Source organism: Dunckerocampus dactyliophorus, chromosome 2 (genome assembly GCF_027744805.1).
Source record: "Dunckerocampus dactyliophorus isolate RoL2022-P2 chromosome 2, RoL_Ddac_1.1, whole genome shotgun sequence".
NCBI lineage: Eukaryota > Metazoa > Chordata > Actinopteri > Syngnathiformes > Syngnathidae > Dunckerocampus > Dunckerocampus dactyliophorus.
This window is the reverse complement of record NC_072820.1, coordinates 1,484,976-1,501,362: the sequence shown is the minus strand read 5'-3', so window position 1 is coordinate 1,501,362 and position 16,387 is coordinate 1,484,976. Positions and strand designations below refer to the sequence as shown.

General features: G+C 43.0%; 1 protein-coding gene across 2 annotated transcripts in view; it reads left to right on the top strand.

Moving 5' to 3' along the window:
- Window positions 1–771: 771 nt before the first annotated feature.
- Window positions 772–16,387, top strand: part of dgki (diacylglycerol kinase, iota) — a 64,132-nt gene continuing 48,516 nt past the window's right edge. For both annotated transcript variants that reach the window (XM_054768435.1, XM_054768434.1), the window contains exon 1: window positions 772–1,217. In XM_054768435.1, the coding sequence (XP_054624410.1) occupies window positions 988–1,217 (230 nt within the window). In that variant the 5' untranslated portion in view covers window positions 772–987. The remainder of the gene's footprint in view (window positions 1,218–16,387) is intronic.

Here is a 16,387-nt window from a genome sequence, read left to right as displayed (position 1 = left end):
GAAGTGTGAATACCCCAAATATGTCTTCAGACACACACACACACACACACACACACGCACGCTGTGACGTGGTTGACCTCTTGATGGAAATGTCCAATTGAAGAAGGCAGAGCAGCTGCAGTCCTTGAACGCAGCATACGTGCGCTCATTTGTAGCTCACCCCCTGCCCTACTTTCTGACTGATGATGATGATGCTGATGCTGCACAAAGGAGGAGGAGGAGGCGTAAGAGAGGAATATCCCACAATGCCATGCTGCATGTCCCTGCATAGATGGATGCTGCAGGGCCCGTAGAATGGCGTGATCTCCGTCCTCTGTTTGAAAACCGCTCACAATTTCAACACTACAAAATAAGACACTTCCAGTTGGGTCTCTCGCGATCACTTTGAATTATCTAGCTACTCATTAGATGGTACTCGTGTAAAAACCTTACATTCATCGTAAATAGTGTTCATTTGTCAAAGTCAGCTGGGATAGGCCCCAGCGCACCCGTGCACCTAATGAGCACAAGCAGTATAAAAACATGTACGGATAGATAGTACATATAAATGCAAGACCGTCGAATGTTTAGAACAGGAAGGACAAACAAGTGATAATCATTGTACGGCGTAAAACCGCTAATAATTTAAACATGAAACTCAACGCAAGTCAGCGAGTGGAGCGTTTGTTTACATATAAAGCGTTCCGTGCGACGGTGTGGTTTTATTTTGGAAGGGCAACTCGCTCCCTTTCCGGTGAGTTGACGTCACGTGACAGCAGCTGGTCAGAGCTCTTGAGAGCAGCTCGTGCGGCGGACCCGAGCTGAGCTAGCTCTCTAGAGGAGGCTAGCGGCCACACGCTGGAGGACATCGTCCCCGGAGTGTCCCTGTCTGTCCCCGGTCCCTCGACATCCCCTCCCGCGGCCTCTCCGTCTGCGCACCGCCACGCTTGAGCCGGGCGAGCACAGGGGGCGGTGGGGGGTCCAGCGCGGGGCGAGAGAGCGACCAGCATGGACCCCCAAGCGAAGGAGCGCAGCAGCCCCGCCGCGACTGGGGGCTTTAGCGCGGGGCGGCTCGCCTCCCTCGGAGCCGACGGCGGGGAGTCGGAGTCCGGAGCGGGCTCGGAGGAGGCTGCCGTGGGCTGCTGCAGCGACACGTTCAGCAGCCTGCCCGACATGGAGCAGGAGAGCCTGGAGGAGAAGCTGAAGGGGCTGGCGTTCCGAAAACAGACGTCGTATCGGTGAGTGACAGCTGACAGGATGATGCGTTGATGACATGAAAAGATGGTAGAAGCGCCATGCTGGTTCTTGACATCTTGGCGTTGAACATGTCTTCTTTACTACACAATCTCAACCCTTCACATTGACCGCAGCTTGTTGTGTGGGAGCATGTGGAGGGGGAGGGTTATACTATTGATTTTTGAGCACTGTGTGTGTGTGTGTGTGTGTGTGTGTGTGTGTGTGCGCGTGTGCATCCTGACACCCTAGTGTGACTGGCAGCAGCTGTTGATCGTGGAAATTAGACACACAAACCACAGTTTATGTTGTCACGTTGTAGGAATGTGTGGTATGCATGCATCATCTGGAGACCACCTAATCCAGGGGTTCCCAACCACCAGGTCGGGGTCCAGTACTGGCCCATCGGCAGCAAAACATTCACAATGATGATATACAATCAATGTACGTATTGTAATCTGATGTCACCTCGGGGTCACCAAGTTGTCTTGAAGAGACAAACACATTTTCTCAAGGTGGGGGGGCGGTGGCTGCTGAAAAAAAGACCAATGATTAGACAAGAAAGCAAAATTCGTCCCAAATTTTGACAGCAGCTACTCCAAATATGGCTTCTTCGCAGAATTCCAGGCGTCTTAATGTGTGTGCTAAAAAGGAATCTTCACTTGTAGAAGGTGCAATTTTGGTTGTTTCATGTTCATTTTGTGTTTTCATTTGATTTCGACATGTGTTTGATTCATCACTACATACGGTTTCATGTCAGACTCTCCAAAAGTCTCTTCTCTAGATTTGTCCATTCGATCAGGTCCAATTCAAACACCACTTTACCTAGACTTCATGGATTCATCTACAGACCCAGAAGGTTCATAATAACAGTTTCTGATTTGTGAAAATGCAATAAAGTCACGTTTCTCCATTTTTTTCACCATCTAGATCAACTTAGACCAGGTCCAGTTCCAAACCACTTTACTTAGACATCTCAAATCTGGACTGGATTATTCAAGAGACCCTGAAGGTTCATAACAACAGAGAGTCTGATTTGTGAACATGCATAAAGTCACATTTCTACGTTGTTTTTTTCACCATCTAGACCACCTTAGACCAGGTGCCGTTTGAAAACCGCTTTACCTAGACGTTGCAAATTTTGACTGGATTAATTTACAGACCCTGAAGGTTCATAACAACACAGTTTGAGATTTGTGAAACCTTTATTGTATTTGTGAAAATGCATTAAAAGCACATTGCTGGTTTTTTTCAGCCTCTAGACCACATTAGGATAGGTCCAGTTCGAAAACCACTTTACGTAGACTTCTCAAACGTGGACTGGATTATTTTAAAGACGCTGAACATTCATAATTACACAGCTTCTGATTTGTGAAACCTTTATTCTATATGTGAAAGTTCAATAAAGGCACATTTCTCAATTTTTTTCAGCATCTAGACCAACTTAGACCAGGCCCAGTTCAAAAACCACTGTAACTAGACTTCTCATATCTGGACTGGATTAATCTACAGACCCACAAGGTTCACAATAACACAGTTGGAGATTGTGAAAATGAAAAAAAGGCACATTACTCCATTTTTGTAGTCTCTAGACCACCTTAGACCAGGTGCAGTTTGAAAAACACTTTACCTGGACTTCTCAAAGCTGGACTGGATTAATTGACAGACCCTGAAGGTTCATAATGACAGAGAGTCTGATTTGTGAAAATCCACATTTCTGTTTTTTTTTTCATCATCTAGATGACCTTAGACCAGGTGCAGTTTGAAAACCACTTTACTTGAACTTTGCAAATCGGGACTGGATTCATCTACAGGGTCTGAAAGTTCTCATAAACTCAGTTTCTGATCTGTGAAGCCTGTTTGTGAAACCAATGACATTTACTCGCTAAATGGAGCGACAAAGTCACTAAGTTGGCAACATCGATCCCTCCGGCTACATCTTCTTATTCTTCGGCAGACCAGGTGCGTTACAGTGTCTTTATGGGTTAAATCTATTTATAATTGAATGGGAACCACTGGCTTGATTTCTGTGAATTCTGTCTATTTTATTGCCAAAAAAGATGACTGGCAGCGCACAGATGTTGATACATAAACAATGTTGTCGTAAGCGACAGAGGTCCTCTGAGGATGGAGACGCGAGCACACTGCGTGTCGTGTTTTTCCGAGGCAGCCATGTGGAGGAAATGGCGTTAGCTGGTCAGCGGCGATGGGGCGTAAGAAGGTCGTTTGAAGTGTCTGCCGCCAACAAGCCAGTGACCATATGTGGCGAAGTGAAGGAGCTGAGAAATGATGCTGTCCAGCACCAAATGTGTGTGTGTGTGAAAGGGGGGAGGGGCTTATGCCAGTGTGTGTTTATGGCGGTGAGGAACATGTAGAATATCTGTCAGACATTCATCACTTGTGTGTGTGCGTGTGTGTGTCCTTCCAGAATAATGTCCCGCCTTTTATCTATTCTTAGACATCTCAGCCCCCTCCTCCAGATGTCTGTGTGTGTGTGTGTGTGTGTGTGTGTGTGTGTGTGTGTGTGTGCGTGTTACATTAACGTGTAAGACATTCACCAATTAGCAACTTATTAGCTGGTCAGTGTGTAAGTGCACTTCCTGTCTCTGTTAGTGCTGGTCAGTGCGAACAGGCAGAGGGGAGTATACAGTACGTGAGAGTCAAAAGGCTCTTTATGTCTTACTATTTGTTATTCACACTGTTACATTTCGTTGTCGCCTGCTGTGGCGTCGAGGCCACAGGACAGGATGCAGTAACGTTAGCGGACCCCCACCCCCCGCAAACCACACGCCGCAAAGAAGGATTTGCAAAAACTCTCACAATCACGACAGGGAGGAACAAAATGTTTGACACAGAAGAGTTTCAAGAACAAATGATGACATACGTCTTACCCAAGTCATTATTAGCAATACTTGATGCCGCATGCACACTATGGACCACAACTGTGCTTATTTATTAGTCCAAAAAATTCAGTCATTTTTGCCTACAAGAAGCATTTTCCAGCATGAAAATGATGAAATGAAATTAAATAAAAATATAAGGTATTCATAAGACTCATTGAAAGACGTTACGATGACGTGTAGAGGGCTGTAATAATGTTAAAAACTGTATTTAGAAGGGCGTAAACAGGTTTATTTTCTTTATTATTTTCTCTATTTTATTTTCTCTTATTATGTCTACTGTATTGTGTAATACGAGTATAAAGGTGATTATAGGGGCTGGCAAACAGCTTTTACCCACAGGCCATCAGGCTTCTCAACAAAGCACTCACACATGCCGCACGCAACACACGCACACACTCATACCACTTTATTTATTTATTTGTATTAATGTCTCTTCTGCTGTTGTTGCTTAATTTATTGGTATTTATGTTTCTTATGTTATTCTTTTTCTTGTTTTTTTTTCTTTCTTTGTTTTTTGGGAGAATGAACAGAATAAGAATTTCATTGCATAGCAGAACCACCAGTTTTACTGTGCATATGACAATAAAACTCTTAAATCTTGAATCTTATTTCTTATGTCTAGAGGGCTCTAATGTAAAAAAAAAAAAAAAAAAAAACTATTTAGAAGGTCATAAAGAGGTTTGCTATGTCTTAACTGTCTTATCTTCTTTTATTACGTCTGCTATAATGGGTAATAGGAGTGTAAAGGTGACTATGGAGGTGTTATTTCACGTCTACATGAAGCATTTTCCAGCATGAAAAGGGTGAAACTAAATGGAATACATACAATACACACAGACATTCAGAAGACTCATTCAAACACGTTGTGATGGCGTGTAGAGGGTGCTAATAATAACAGATTTTCTATGCTTAATATGTCTTATTTTCTCTGATAATGTTTACCATATTGGGTAAAACAAGTGTGAAGGTGACTATAGAGGTGTTATTTCATGTGGAGAAGGTTCTAATACTCTTAAAAAACATAATTAAAAGATCATAAACAGATTTTATCGGCTTAATATGTCTTGTTTTCTTTTATGTTTTCTTTTATGTCTACTGTATTGGGTAATAGGAGTGTAAAGGTGACTATAGGGGTGTTATGTCATGTCTAGAGGGCTCTAATCATGTTAAACTATTTAGAACGTTGGAAACAGGTTTTCTATGACCAACATGTCTTATCTTCTCTTATTATGTCTACTATATTGGATAATGTGAGTGGAAAGATGACCAAAGGTGTATTATTTTATGTCTAGAAGGCTTTGATAATGTTGAAATATGTATTTAGTAGGTGATAAACATGTTTTATATGACTAATGTCTTATTTTCTCTTATTATGTCTACTATATTGAGTGATAGGAGTGTAAAGGTGACTATAGGGGTGTTATTTCATGTCTAGAGGGCTCTAATAACTTTGAAAACTGTGCATTAGAAGGTCATAAACAGGTTTTCTGTGCTGTAATTACCGAAATATTCCTTTTACAAATAAGGAATCCTACTTAAAACTGCGATAAACGAGGGATTGCTGTAGTGGGTGCTTTATTTTGCCACAATGCTGTTGATTTTATGCACGCCATAGACAAGTGACAAGAGAAGTAGAAATGTCACAAAGATTGAAGAAAGATAATACATTTTATTTTTGGTTCACGGATCGGTGTGTACCTCGGTTTTAAAGTCATTTTGGGAGAAGAGAAGCTGCTCCGCTACTCATTTTCTTCACTTTTTGCATTTCCTGTCCGTGTCCCAATACTGATGTCCAGCAAGAGATGCAGTGATGTATTTCAAGTGTCATCTGCGCTCCAGGCGCATTGTTTTCATAGCAACCACAAGCCGGGGTCACCCACAGCACGGGGGCCGCCTCCAGGAAGGATTTCCCGACAGAGGAGCCTCAGTAATATCAGCCATGCGTCACCAATAACCTCAGCGATTCCCCGGGGAAATTACACTCCAAGGTCAACCGGGTCAACTAGTCAGCCTCTGTCGACTGGCAGCACGCGGCTACGCTAAGCACGCTCGCCGCGTCCGGCCTGATATCATCGCCGTGTCAGGCACACGTGGGCCAATGATGATAGACGACGCCACCGCGGTGGCCCTTCACCACTTAAGTGGATCTAACGGACGACATCAATAATGAAGCAGCCCCTCCCTGCACGTCCCGCGTGGGCTGCTTGGCTGCTTGGCTGCTCCTCAAGCCAAGTTCAAGTCAGCGGAACGCTCGGCTCGGCTGGCCCGAGACGCTCGTGAATTTTTAAGCAAGATCACAGTCGTCGATGGTGCGCTTCCGCCTTTTGTCGTCGTCGTCGTTGTTGTTGTTGCGTGTTAACTCACCTGTCAGGTGAACCATTCATTCATCGTCATCATTTTTTATTATTGGCGGTTGGTTGTTGTGCATTATAGGCGCTTGTCCTCAGTAGGGTCACGGGTGGGCTGGAGCCTATCCCAGCTGACCATATAAGGTGAAATATTAGCAGCAGTTGTGTGTGTGTGTGTGTGTGTGTGTGTGTGTGTGTGTGTGTATCATCGGTGAACACTAATAGGATTTCTCACTCATCTCTCGCTCCCTTCTTAGCCTTTTCAGGAGTGTCTGGAAGTGTGTGTGTGTGTGTGTGTGTGTGTGTGTGTGTGTGTGTGTGTGTGTTATTTTGCCCATAATTCAGTGAGGCGAGGCGTTAAGGGATATTGGCCGACGTGGGGGCCCGCTCCTTATTAGTCGTCTGGCTGCTGTAAGAGGATTTGACCGTTTTGGCAAAACAGAAAAGTAGAAGTTCCCGCCATCCATTTCGTGACTTCCTCCTCTCGCTTGTGTAAGCTTGAGCAGAGCAGCTGCAGCACCTGAGGACCTCATGAAGTGTGTTCAAAGAGTTTTGTGTGTGTGTGTGTGTGTGTGTGTGTGCGAGAGACATCACAGCATGGTGACACACTGAACAATGGAGAACATCTACCATGCCATCCTGGAAGTGACCATAGCAGGACCCGCTGCTCGTTGAGAAGAGCAGTCTCCAAAACTGTCCAATTTGTAAAAAAAGACAGTCTAAAGGGCGTTTGAATACTCACAAAATATGCATGATAACTGCTGATCCCTCCTGCTACGTCTTCTTATTCCCTGGCAGACCAGGTGCGCATGAGGTGTCTTCAGAACCAGTGTTACAATGCCATCTACTGTACAAAGTTGGAAGGACAAGCGGAATTCACAGGCAGTCCCTTCTAATAATATTAAAAAGCATCTTTAACAGGTCGTAAACAGGCTTTCTATGCCTAATACGTCTTATGGTCTCTGTAGGTGACTATAGGGCTGTTATGTCATGTCTGGTGAGCTCTAATAATGTTAAGAAATGTATTAAGAGAGATAGAAGGTTGTAAACAGGCTTTCTATGCCTACTGTGTCTTATTTTCTCTTTTTTGTTTACTATATTGGGTATAAGAGTGTCAAGGTGTAAAGGTGACTATAAAATACATAAAATATATTCTGTAATTTCTGTTCCTACAAACATAATCAAACCTTGTCCACTATTATAAATTATTTCTTCTTATTTCTTCATTTTCTTGGAAGAATTGGATTCATCTGAGAATTAGTTGGCAGCCTTTTATGTTTGGTGTTAAAAATGAAGAAAGGTGTTTACACAAAAGCGAAGCAGTTTTATGTTTAGCATTTTGTTTCCTTACTGTACTCGAAAGAAGGACACAACCGTGACCGTGCCGTCTATTTGTGGCTGTGTTTTTGTGGCGGTCCAACGCAAACAACTGAATGCATGGGAAACACACAGCGTCGTCCCGCGAGCGACTGGCAGCCACGTCTTTTCCCGGTCTTGTTGTTCTTTGGTGCCTTTAAAAATCTTCCTTCCAACAAGCCCATCTGTCTCGCCCGGGCCGATAATGAACCTGCGGCGCCGCCCGCTGAGGTGACACTGACTCCATCACTGCAACGCTCCCTCACTTTGTCTCGCTGGAAAATCACTTTATCACACACACACACACACCTACACACACACACACACACACACACACACACACACACTTCATGAGCTTTCCTCTTGGCTAAATATGCACACACACCATAATCGCTTCTTGTTTCCATTTTTTTTTGTTTCGAGCAATCTTTGGTGGCTCAGTGAGCAGCGTTACCCACAGGACTGAGATCTATTTGTGGCGGGACAGGGAACTGACGCAATGACATCAACATGGAATTAGCAAAAAGTGAGTTAAAAAAAACAAACATGGAAAGCAAAGCGAATATGTTAATTTTGCCAACAGGTAGCGCCAAATGTACAGCGTTGGTAACGCTAGCTTTTCCGCTGCAACTTTGTTTGCACACACACTCTCCCATGACTGCAAACATGTATGCACAGCCTGGATTAACCTTCGCCATGCGTGCACGTGCATGTGCATGTGTGTGTCCATGAAAGCAGGATTAAGTACCGCGCAGTCATTGCTCACAAAGATGAAATCTCCACACACCTCTCTCATGAAAAACACATCATACATTTCTCTTCTCCGTCTCTTTCATTCCCTGCGTTTTGGATTTTCGCTGACACACACACACACACACACGCACACGCACACACGAATGGTGCACCCCCCCTAGACACACACCTACATGAACACAACCTGGCAGGCCTCAGCTGCAGGGATACGCTATAATTAGTGAGACAGCATCTTTATCCCACTGTGTGTGTGTGCGTGTGTGTGTGTGTGCGTGTGTGCGTATGTGTGTGTGTGTGTGTGCCTGCGTGCGTGTGTGTGTGTGTGTGTCATTAGCAAATGATGGATTTTATTAGGCAGCTGTGGCCAGAGGTTAAAGAGCCAAAACACCTAGAGCTCTAATTGTAACTCCCCCGCTTTGTTTGTACTGTAATGGAGAGACAGGTATGATGATTTATGATTTACTGTCTGTTGTTTCCTTCTCTTAACACGCGGGTGTCCAAAGTGCGGCCCACGCCTTTTTTTTGTTGTTGTTGACCCACAGTACATTCTACAAATATATTATATAAGAAGATAAAATGATGTTTTTAAATAAAAGTTTTTATTATTAATGGAAAAGAAAAATCCAAACCTACATGGTCCTGTGTAGAAAAAGTTTGTTAAAACATAACTGATATGAATTGAACTCTGTCAGTGTGGAAAAGGTTATAAAGCCATTTCTAAAGCTTTGGGACTCCAGCTAACCACAGTGAGAGCCATTATCCACAAATGGCCAAAACGTGGAACAGTGGTGAACCTTCCCAGGAGTGGCCGGCCAACCAAAATGACCCCAAGAGCGCAGTGACGACTCATCCGAGAGGTCACAAAAGGCCCCACAACAACCAAAGAACTGCAGGCCTCACTTGCCTCAGTTAAGGTCAGTGTTCATGACTCCACCATAAGAAAGACACTGGGCAAAAGCGGCCTGCATGGCAGAGTTCCAAGACCAAAACCACTGCTGAACAAAAACATTAAGGCTTGTCTCAATTTTGCCAGAAAACATCTTGATGATCCCAAGACCTTTGGGAAAATACTCAAAAGTTGAACTTTTTGAAAGGTGTGTGTCCCATTACACCTGGCGTAAAAATAACGCAGCATTTCAGAAAAAGAACATCATAGCAACAGTAAAATATGGTGGTGGTAGTGTGATGGTCTGGGGCTGTTTGCTGCTTGAGGACCTGGAAGACTTGCTGTGATAAATGGAAGCATGAATTGTGCTGAAGGAGAATTTTGGTGACCTCAAGCTGAAAGCAACTTGGGTTCTGCAGCAGGACAATGATCCAAAACACACCAGCAAGTCCACCTCTGAATGGATGAACACTTTGGAGTGGTCTAGTCCAAGTCCTGACCTGAATCCTATTGAGATGCTGTGGCATGACCTTAAAAAGGAAAAGCCTCCAATGTGGCTGAATGATAACAATTGTGCTAAATTCCTCCCCAGCGCTGGAAGAGACTCATTGCAGGTTATCACAAACGCTTGATTGCAGTTGTTGCTGCTAAGGGGGGGCCAACCAGTTATTAGCTTTAGGGGGAAATCACTTTTTCACACAGGACCATGTAGCTTTGGATGGTTTTTCTCCCTTAATAATAAAAAGTTTCATTTAAAAACTGCATTTTGTGTTGAGTTGTGTTGTCATTGACTAATATTTACATTAGTTTGATGATCTGAAACATTTAAGTGTGACACACACGCGCGCGAGTGTTAGCCACATGGCTGCGTTTGCTTGACTGATGATCACACCGTGAGCCTGGAAAACTCACCATACAATGTCAATTGTTTGTTCTTAAAATGTCGGATCAAAGCTTTTTAACGTGCTACCCCCACAAGATAGTTTTTGTGGCATGAGTTCCACACGGCAGACGTAATTGTTATTGTTTTGTGGGAGGGGAAAGTGGAAGGCATTAGTTAGACGTTAGGTAGGTGGGGACACTACACGGCACGAAAGGATGGCTGCGGGCTGCAGTAGTGCTAGCCACGGGTTATTGGCTTTTATGATCAGCGTTTATCGGCATATGCCGACCATGTGATTTTTCACGGAAACCGGCCGAGGCTGATCGGTGGCCGATCGATCGGAGCATCGAAATATTAAGAGAAAAAAGTCACAATTTCTCAAGTATAAACTTGTAATATTGTGAGGGGAAAAAAATGTAAAAAAAAAAATGAAATATTAAAGAAAAAAAATGTTTTTTAAGTCATAATATTATGAGAAACCAACAAAACCAAAGAAATGTTCAATGTTTGGAAAAAGTTATAATATTATGAGAATAAAGTTATAATGTTACGAGAAGAAAACTGACAAAGATTACTTTAGAAGAAAGTTGAAATAGTTCGAAAAGAAAAAAACAGCAAAAATGTGGGGAAAAAAGGGCAAAGAGTGCAGTTAATACTAATAATAGGCTTTTTCACTTGTATGACAATGCTGAGGTGTACTTTTTTCTGGAAATTAGGCCTTCACGGTCACAAATTTTGCTGGTCGATAATTGTGCTACAAATGATCGTTGATAATCGATCGTATCGACAACATTTTTTGAAGCAATTTTTTAAATGAGAGGTGTAATTCACATTTGAACCAGTAGATGGTGCTCAATTATGGTCTACCTGTGTGAGCCACATTAGCTTGACACAGACGTTGCCTGTATTTATGTTCTTGCAATGTAGCGAGTGACACTGTCTGTGAGCGTGCGCAATTTTGCACTGTTTTGTATGTATTTACGTTTGCCGACCAAATGCCTCAGTAAGCGTTGGCTGTCGGGACGAAGGCTCCGCTACCTCCATCTGTATTTTTTTTTTTCCCCCCTAGTTGAGAAAACTGTATGTGTCGGTCGTCAGTGTTCATGCGCTCACCGTGTTCATTCTGTTTAAAACCAAAATATTCCCACGCTGTCGCCTCAGAAACTGTTGCTTTTGTGCCATCATTCATGTTAGCGTATGCTGGCTCACGAAGCTAACTTGCCACGCTACTTTGTGAGGGCGGGAGACGACAGGAGGGATCACTCTCTCCGTTCATTTCCACTGTGGCACCAAAGCGCAGGGACAGCTGCAGAGTGAACCCTCTTGTCATGCAGCCTGAAAGACAGACGAGGAATACAAAGACAATGCATGCACATCGAGGAAAAGGCTTCTTGAGATGTCATCTGTACTTCTGTGAAGAAGGTGTCGGACGTTTCGCTCCTCATCCGAAGAGCTTCGTCAGCGAACTAATAAGTGCTGGTAGCTTAGGCCTTAAATACAGTAAGAGTGGGCGGAATTGGTGTGCCAACACCCTCCTCCTATTGGTTCCTTACACTAAGCCTGGGCGGAGTAGTGGTATAATCCTCTCCTGCTATTAACACCTCCGATAAAAGGGAAGTGTCGCTCCCTGAATTGGGTATGAACGACTCTGATACTGGCTCGTTAGCATCTATTGTTCTGGCTCGGCCCTGGCTTCACCTCATTTGCAAGACTAAGAGCTGTGGGTTTTGGTCTCAGTAACCTGCTGAACACAGGGTCCAAATTAAACCTCAAACCACCATTCCGATTCAATGATGGGTTCTGTTGTTTGACAAAAATAGCTTCCTTTACTCCTCTTTCAAACCATCTGTTTTCTTTGGCCAAGATCTTTACCTCGCTGTCCTGAAAAGAGTGATTGGTTGCTTTCAGGTGTAGATGTACTGCTGATTGAGGACCACTAGAATTGTCCCTGCGATGTTGATAAAGCCTTTTTTGGAGCATTTGCTTAGTTTCCCCAATGTAGTGCTCTTTGCATTCCTCATCTTTACAGTGGATGGAATAGACCACATTGCTTTGTTTCTGGTTTGGAGCCTTGTCTTTAGGATGCACTCATTTTTGTCTCAGGGTATTTACTGGTTTGAAATAGGTAGGAATTTTGTGTTGCCATAAGATCCTGTGGAGTTTTTCGGAGACCCCCGCTACATAAGGGACTACCACTCCTCTCCTTTTTGCTTCTGTGGGCTTTTGGGTTTCTTTCCCTACTCTCTTCTTTTGACATTTGTTAAAAGCCCACCGCGGGTACCCACAGGTTGAGAGCGCTCTCTGGACATGTTGTGTCTCCTTTTTCTTTCCCTCAGCACTAGTTGGTATTTGTTCCGCTCTATGTTGGAGGGTCCTAATAACCCCTAGTTTATGTTGTAGTGGATGGTTTGATTCAAAAAGCAGGTATTGGTCAGTGTGTGTGGCCTTTCTAAAGACCTCTGCAAGTAGCTGTCTGTCCTCTCCTATAATTACCTTGCATGCACGCATGCACATGTCAATTTATCGAGGCCGTCAAAAATGATCGATGCCGTATTTATCGATTTTCGTGACAGGCCTACTTGAAATACAGTATATAGTATATAAAATATCAAAGTGACAAAGTTGCGTCCTTTCATTTTTCACTATGTGGCCCTCGCTGGAAGCTAGAAACGTTTGGACACCCGTGTCCTAACATCTGTAACGGTGCAGCTTGGCTCACGTCAAAGTTTGCCTCTTATTTTCTTCATGCGCATGAATATCTTTCATATCGTCTCATATCTTTTCTGCTTCTTTGCTGTCTGCATCTATTCTAAGCAGGGAAGGTCACATACAGATGCACCGTGTGAATATGAGGCCTCCCACACATGACACACACGCACGCACACACACGATAAGAGACGGAGGCTGGGTGTGGAGAGAACATTGCTGATTTTCTGGTTGTGTCTCATGACTTAAATCCTTGATGACAACTTTTCTATTCAGCGTGTGTGTGTGTGTGCCCCCCCACTATTATATCAAGGGGGGCGGTGCACCCTTCCAACAGCACCCCTGTGCCCCCAAGTAGGTCAGTTTTGTTTTCACCACAGCCGTAATGTCAGGATGGCTTTCAAAGTAGAACAGCTCGCTATGCAGTACAATGCCATACGCGTTTTCGTGTTTCCGTCTCTTCTAAGTCTAAATCTTACAAGAATAACGTTAAAGTAAACGTTAGGAGTAAAACTACCATAATTAACCGAGGCCAAATGTCCCCAACAAGTGCTCTGACCATTTTTGTTTGTGGAGTTATATGCACAAATGGCGAAAATGGTCATCTTGCAATAACATCTTGCAATGTTAAAGAACAACAAAAAAAAAATAAACATTTAATTAGTTTTTCCATATCCCATTTCCGACAATTCCTGAAAATTTCATCCAAATCCATTCAGAACTTTTCAAGTTATTTTGAACACAAACAAACAAACAAACAGATAAATGCCAGCAAAAACAACATCCGTGCTGCGCTTGCGCTTCACGCTGTGCTTGGCGGAGGTAATAAAGTCATAATGTTACAAGAGGTAAATTTACAAGAAAAAAGTTGAAATAGTTTGATCATCACTACTTTTATAGATAACAACTTATTTCTATCTGGGATTAAGTGTGATAAATTATGAGTTACTCAGGGCAAAATGTGATTAAATATATCTATATATAAATATATATAATATGGATTGACAGCTCTCGTAATAATACATAACTGTAGGAAACCGCTGGACCATGATGACAAGTTGCTTGACTTTTGCGGCCAAGTCCGTCCTCGTTCCTTTCTCAAAGTGTGCAGGTGGATGCGTACGCACGTGCTCGAGGAGCTCGATGCCCCCCCTCCCCGTGCGAGAGGAAGGGGCGGTGGGCTCTCCGAGTTCGAGTGGGAGGAAATCATCATCTTGCATCGCATCTCATCTTAATTTGACCCACAAGTTGAGTGTGCAAAAAGAGAGAGGTGGGAAAGAAGGAATGGTGGGAGGACGGGGGGGGGGGTGGAGCAAGTTGGAGTGTGAAGGACGGACGAGGAGGAGGGAGGAGGAAGAGGAGGACGAGTGGGAGACAAGCCAAGGCCTTTGGGCAAAGCCAAGACCGCCTACCAATGATCTCTCCTTCACTTCTCTCTTCCCTTCTTTTTCTCTGTTTGTTACTCCTCCCACTTTTTCATCTCCCGCTCCTTAGAGCCCCCCCCCCCGTCTTCATCCCATCCAGTCCCAGAGGAAAAGGAATGTAGGCCAGTGGGGAAGTGAAAGAAATGGCAGGCTGTCCTCGCGAGGACAACGGCAAACGTGCACATGATCACCTTCATCATCATCGTCATGAAAAGATGGCGATATGTATTTGTGTTTCTACAATAATTACAAGCGAAGCGCTGCGTTGTCTCTTGGACTCGGGAGCAGATTGGAAGCGAAGGATGAGGACGTGAGCGGCGTCCCAATGTCGTCTCCGCAACGGGATTAGGAATTCCGTGCATGTTTTATTAAGTAGCATCTTCCCGCGGCAAACGTGAGCAACCATGGCGATGGACGGAGACACGGAGGGGGCGGCGGTTGGGGCGGGGCGGGGCCAGCCAACATTCGTCCTTCGTGAGGAGTTAAACACTCATTTGCATAAACTACCCACTCAGCTGGCAGAATAGCAACTCTGCTACCACTAGTTAGGGCCTTCTCACTACCGATACGACACGGATATTGCAGCCCTGAGTATCGGCTGCTCCCGATATCAATCCGATCCGACGGAGAGCAACATTTCAGCGTTTATTTACATCTGGATCGGTTGCGCGACTTTTTTCACAGGTGTGTTTTGTCGCCTGTGTAGCCTACGTATGTTTATTCCATCAACACGCTCACCTTTACGGGGTAGAGGGTAGGATAGGCTCTGCCTGTGTAGACTGCATTTAGAGGTGAAAACAACATGAAAAGCAGAAAGCTGTCTATGGGTGGGAAAACAAGCATTTGGTGGAACATTTGTTGGGGTGACCAAGCAATTTTTGGACTTAACCAAAGACACCAATTCAGATTCAATTAAATTCAAATTTAATTTATGTAATACAGTATTATTATTATTTTAGACATATTTTATATGCCAAAAATTATTTCTTAAATTATAAATAATAAATTATGAAAACATTAAATTGTGTATATAATATCTAATAATTAATAAATAATGATATTGCTATATAATAAAATACGTATGTTACATTATATCTATAATAACATAAACATTTACATAAACAAATTACAAAATCTGCAAAAATAATGAGAAAGAAAATGAGAAAAATAATAAGAAAATGTAAGAAAAGAAAATAATAGCTTCAAGTCTTACTGGACAAATATGTAAATATTAGCTATATTAGCAAATCCAACTTTAACAAAAGAAGCTTTAACAAACTTTTCAATGTAATGATGTAAATTGTAAAGATAAATAAAAATAATGTAAAATAAACAATAAAGTAAAATAAACTAAAAATAAATAAAATAATAAGTAAATCAATTGAACAAAAATCAACTAAAATGAAATACAATTAAATGACATGACTTAAGAGAAGACACGAGATAAGACATTGAACACAAGACATAGGACATAAGACATAAGACATGGCATAAGACATGACATAAGACAATAACATGATAATGACATAAGACGATGACATGACATAAGAGAGGGCATAAGACAGTGGTATGACAATGACATGACGTAAGAGAAGACATAAGACAAGACACAGGACATAAGACACATCAGATATAAGACATGACATGATGTAAGACAATGACATGACAGTGACATAAAAGAAAACATAGGACATAAGACATGGGATATAAGACATAAAACATGACATGATATGATATGACACTGACATGAGAGAAGACATAGGACGTAAGACACAGGACATAAGATATCAGACATGACATGACATAAGACAATAATATGACATGACTGACATAAGAGAAGACACATGACAAGACATAGGACACATGACACAAGACATGACATGATATGACATAAGAGAAGACATAAGACACAGGAC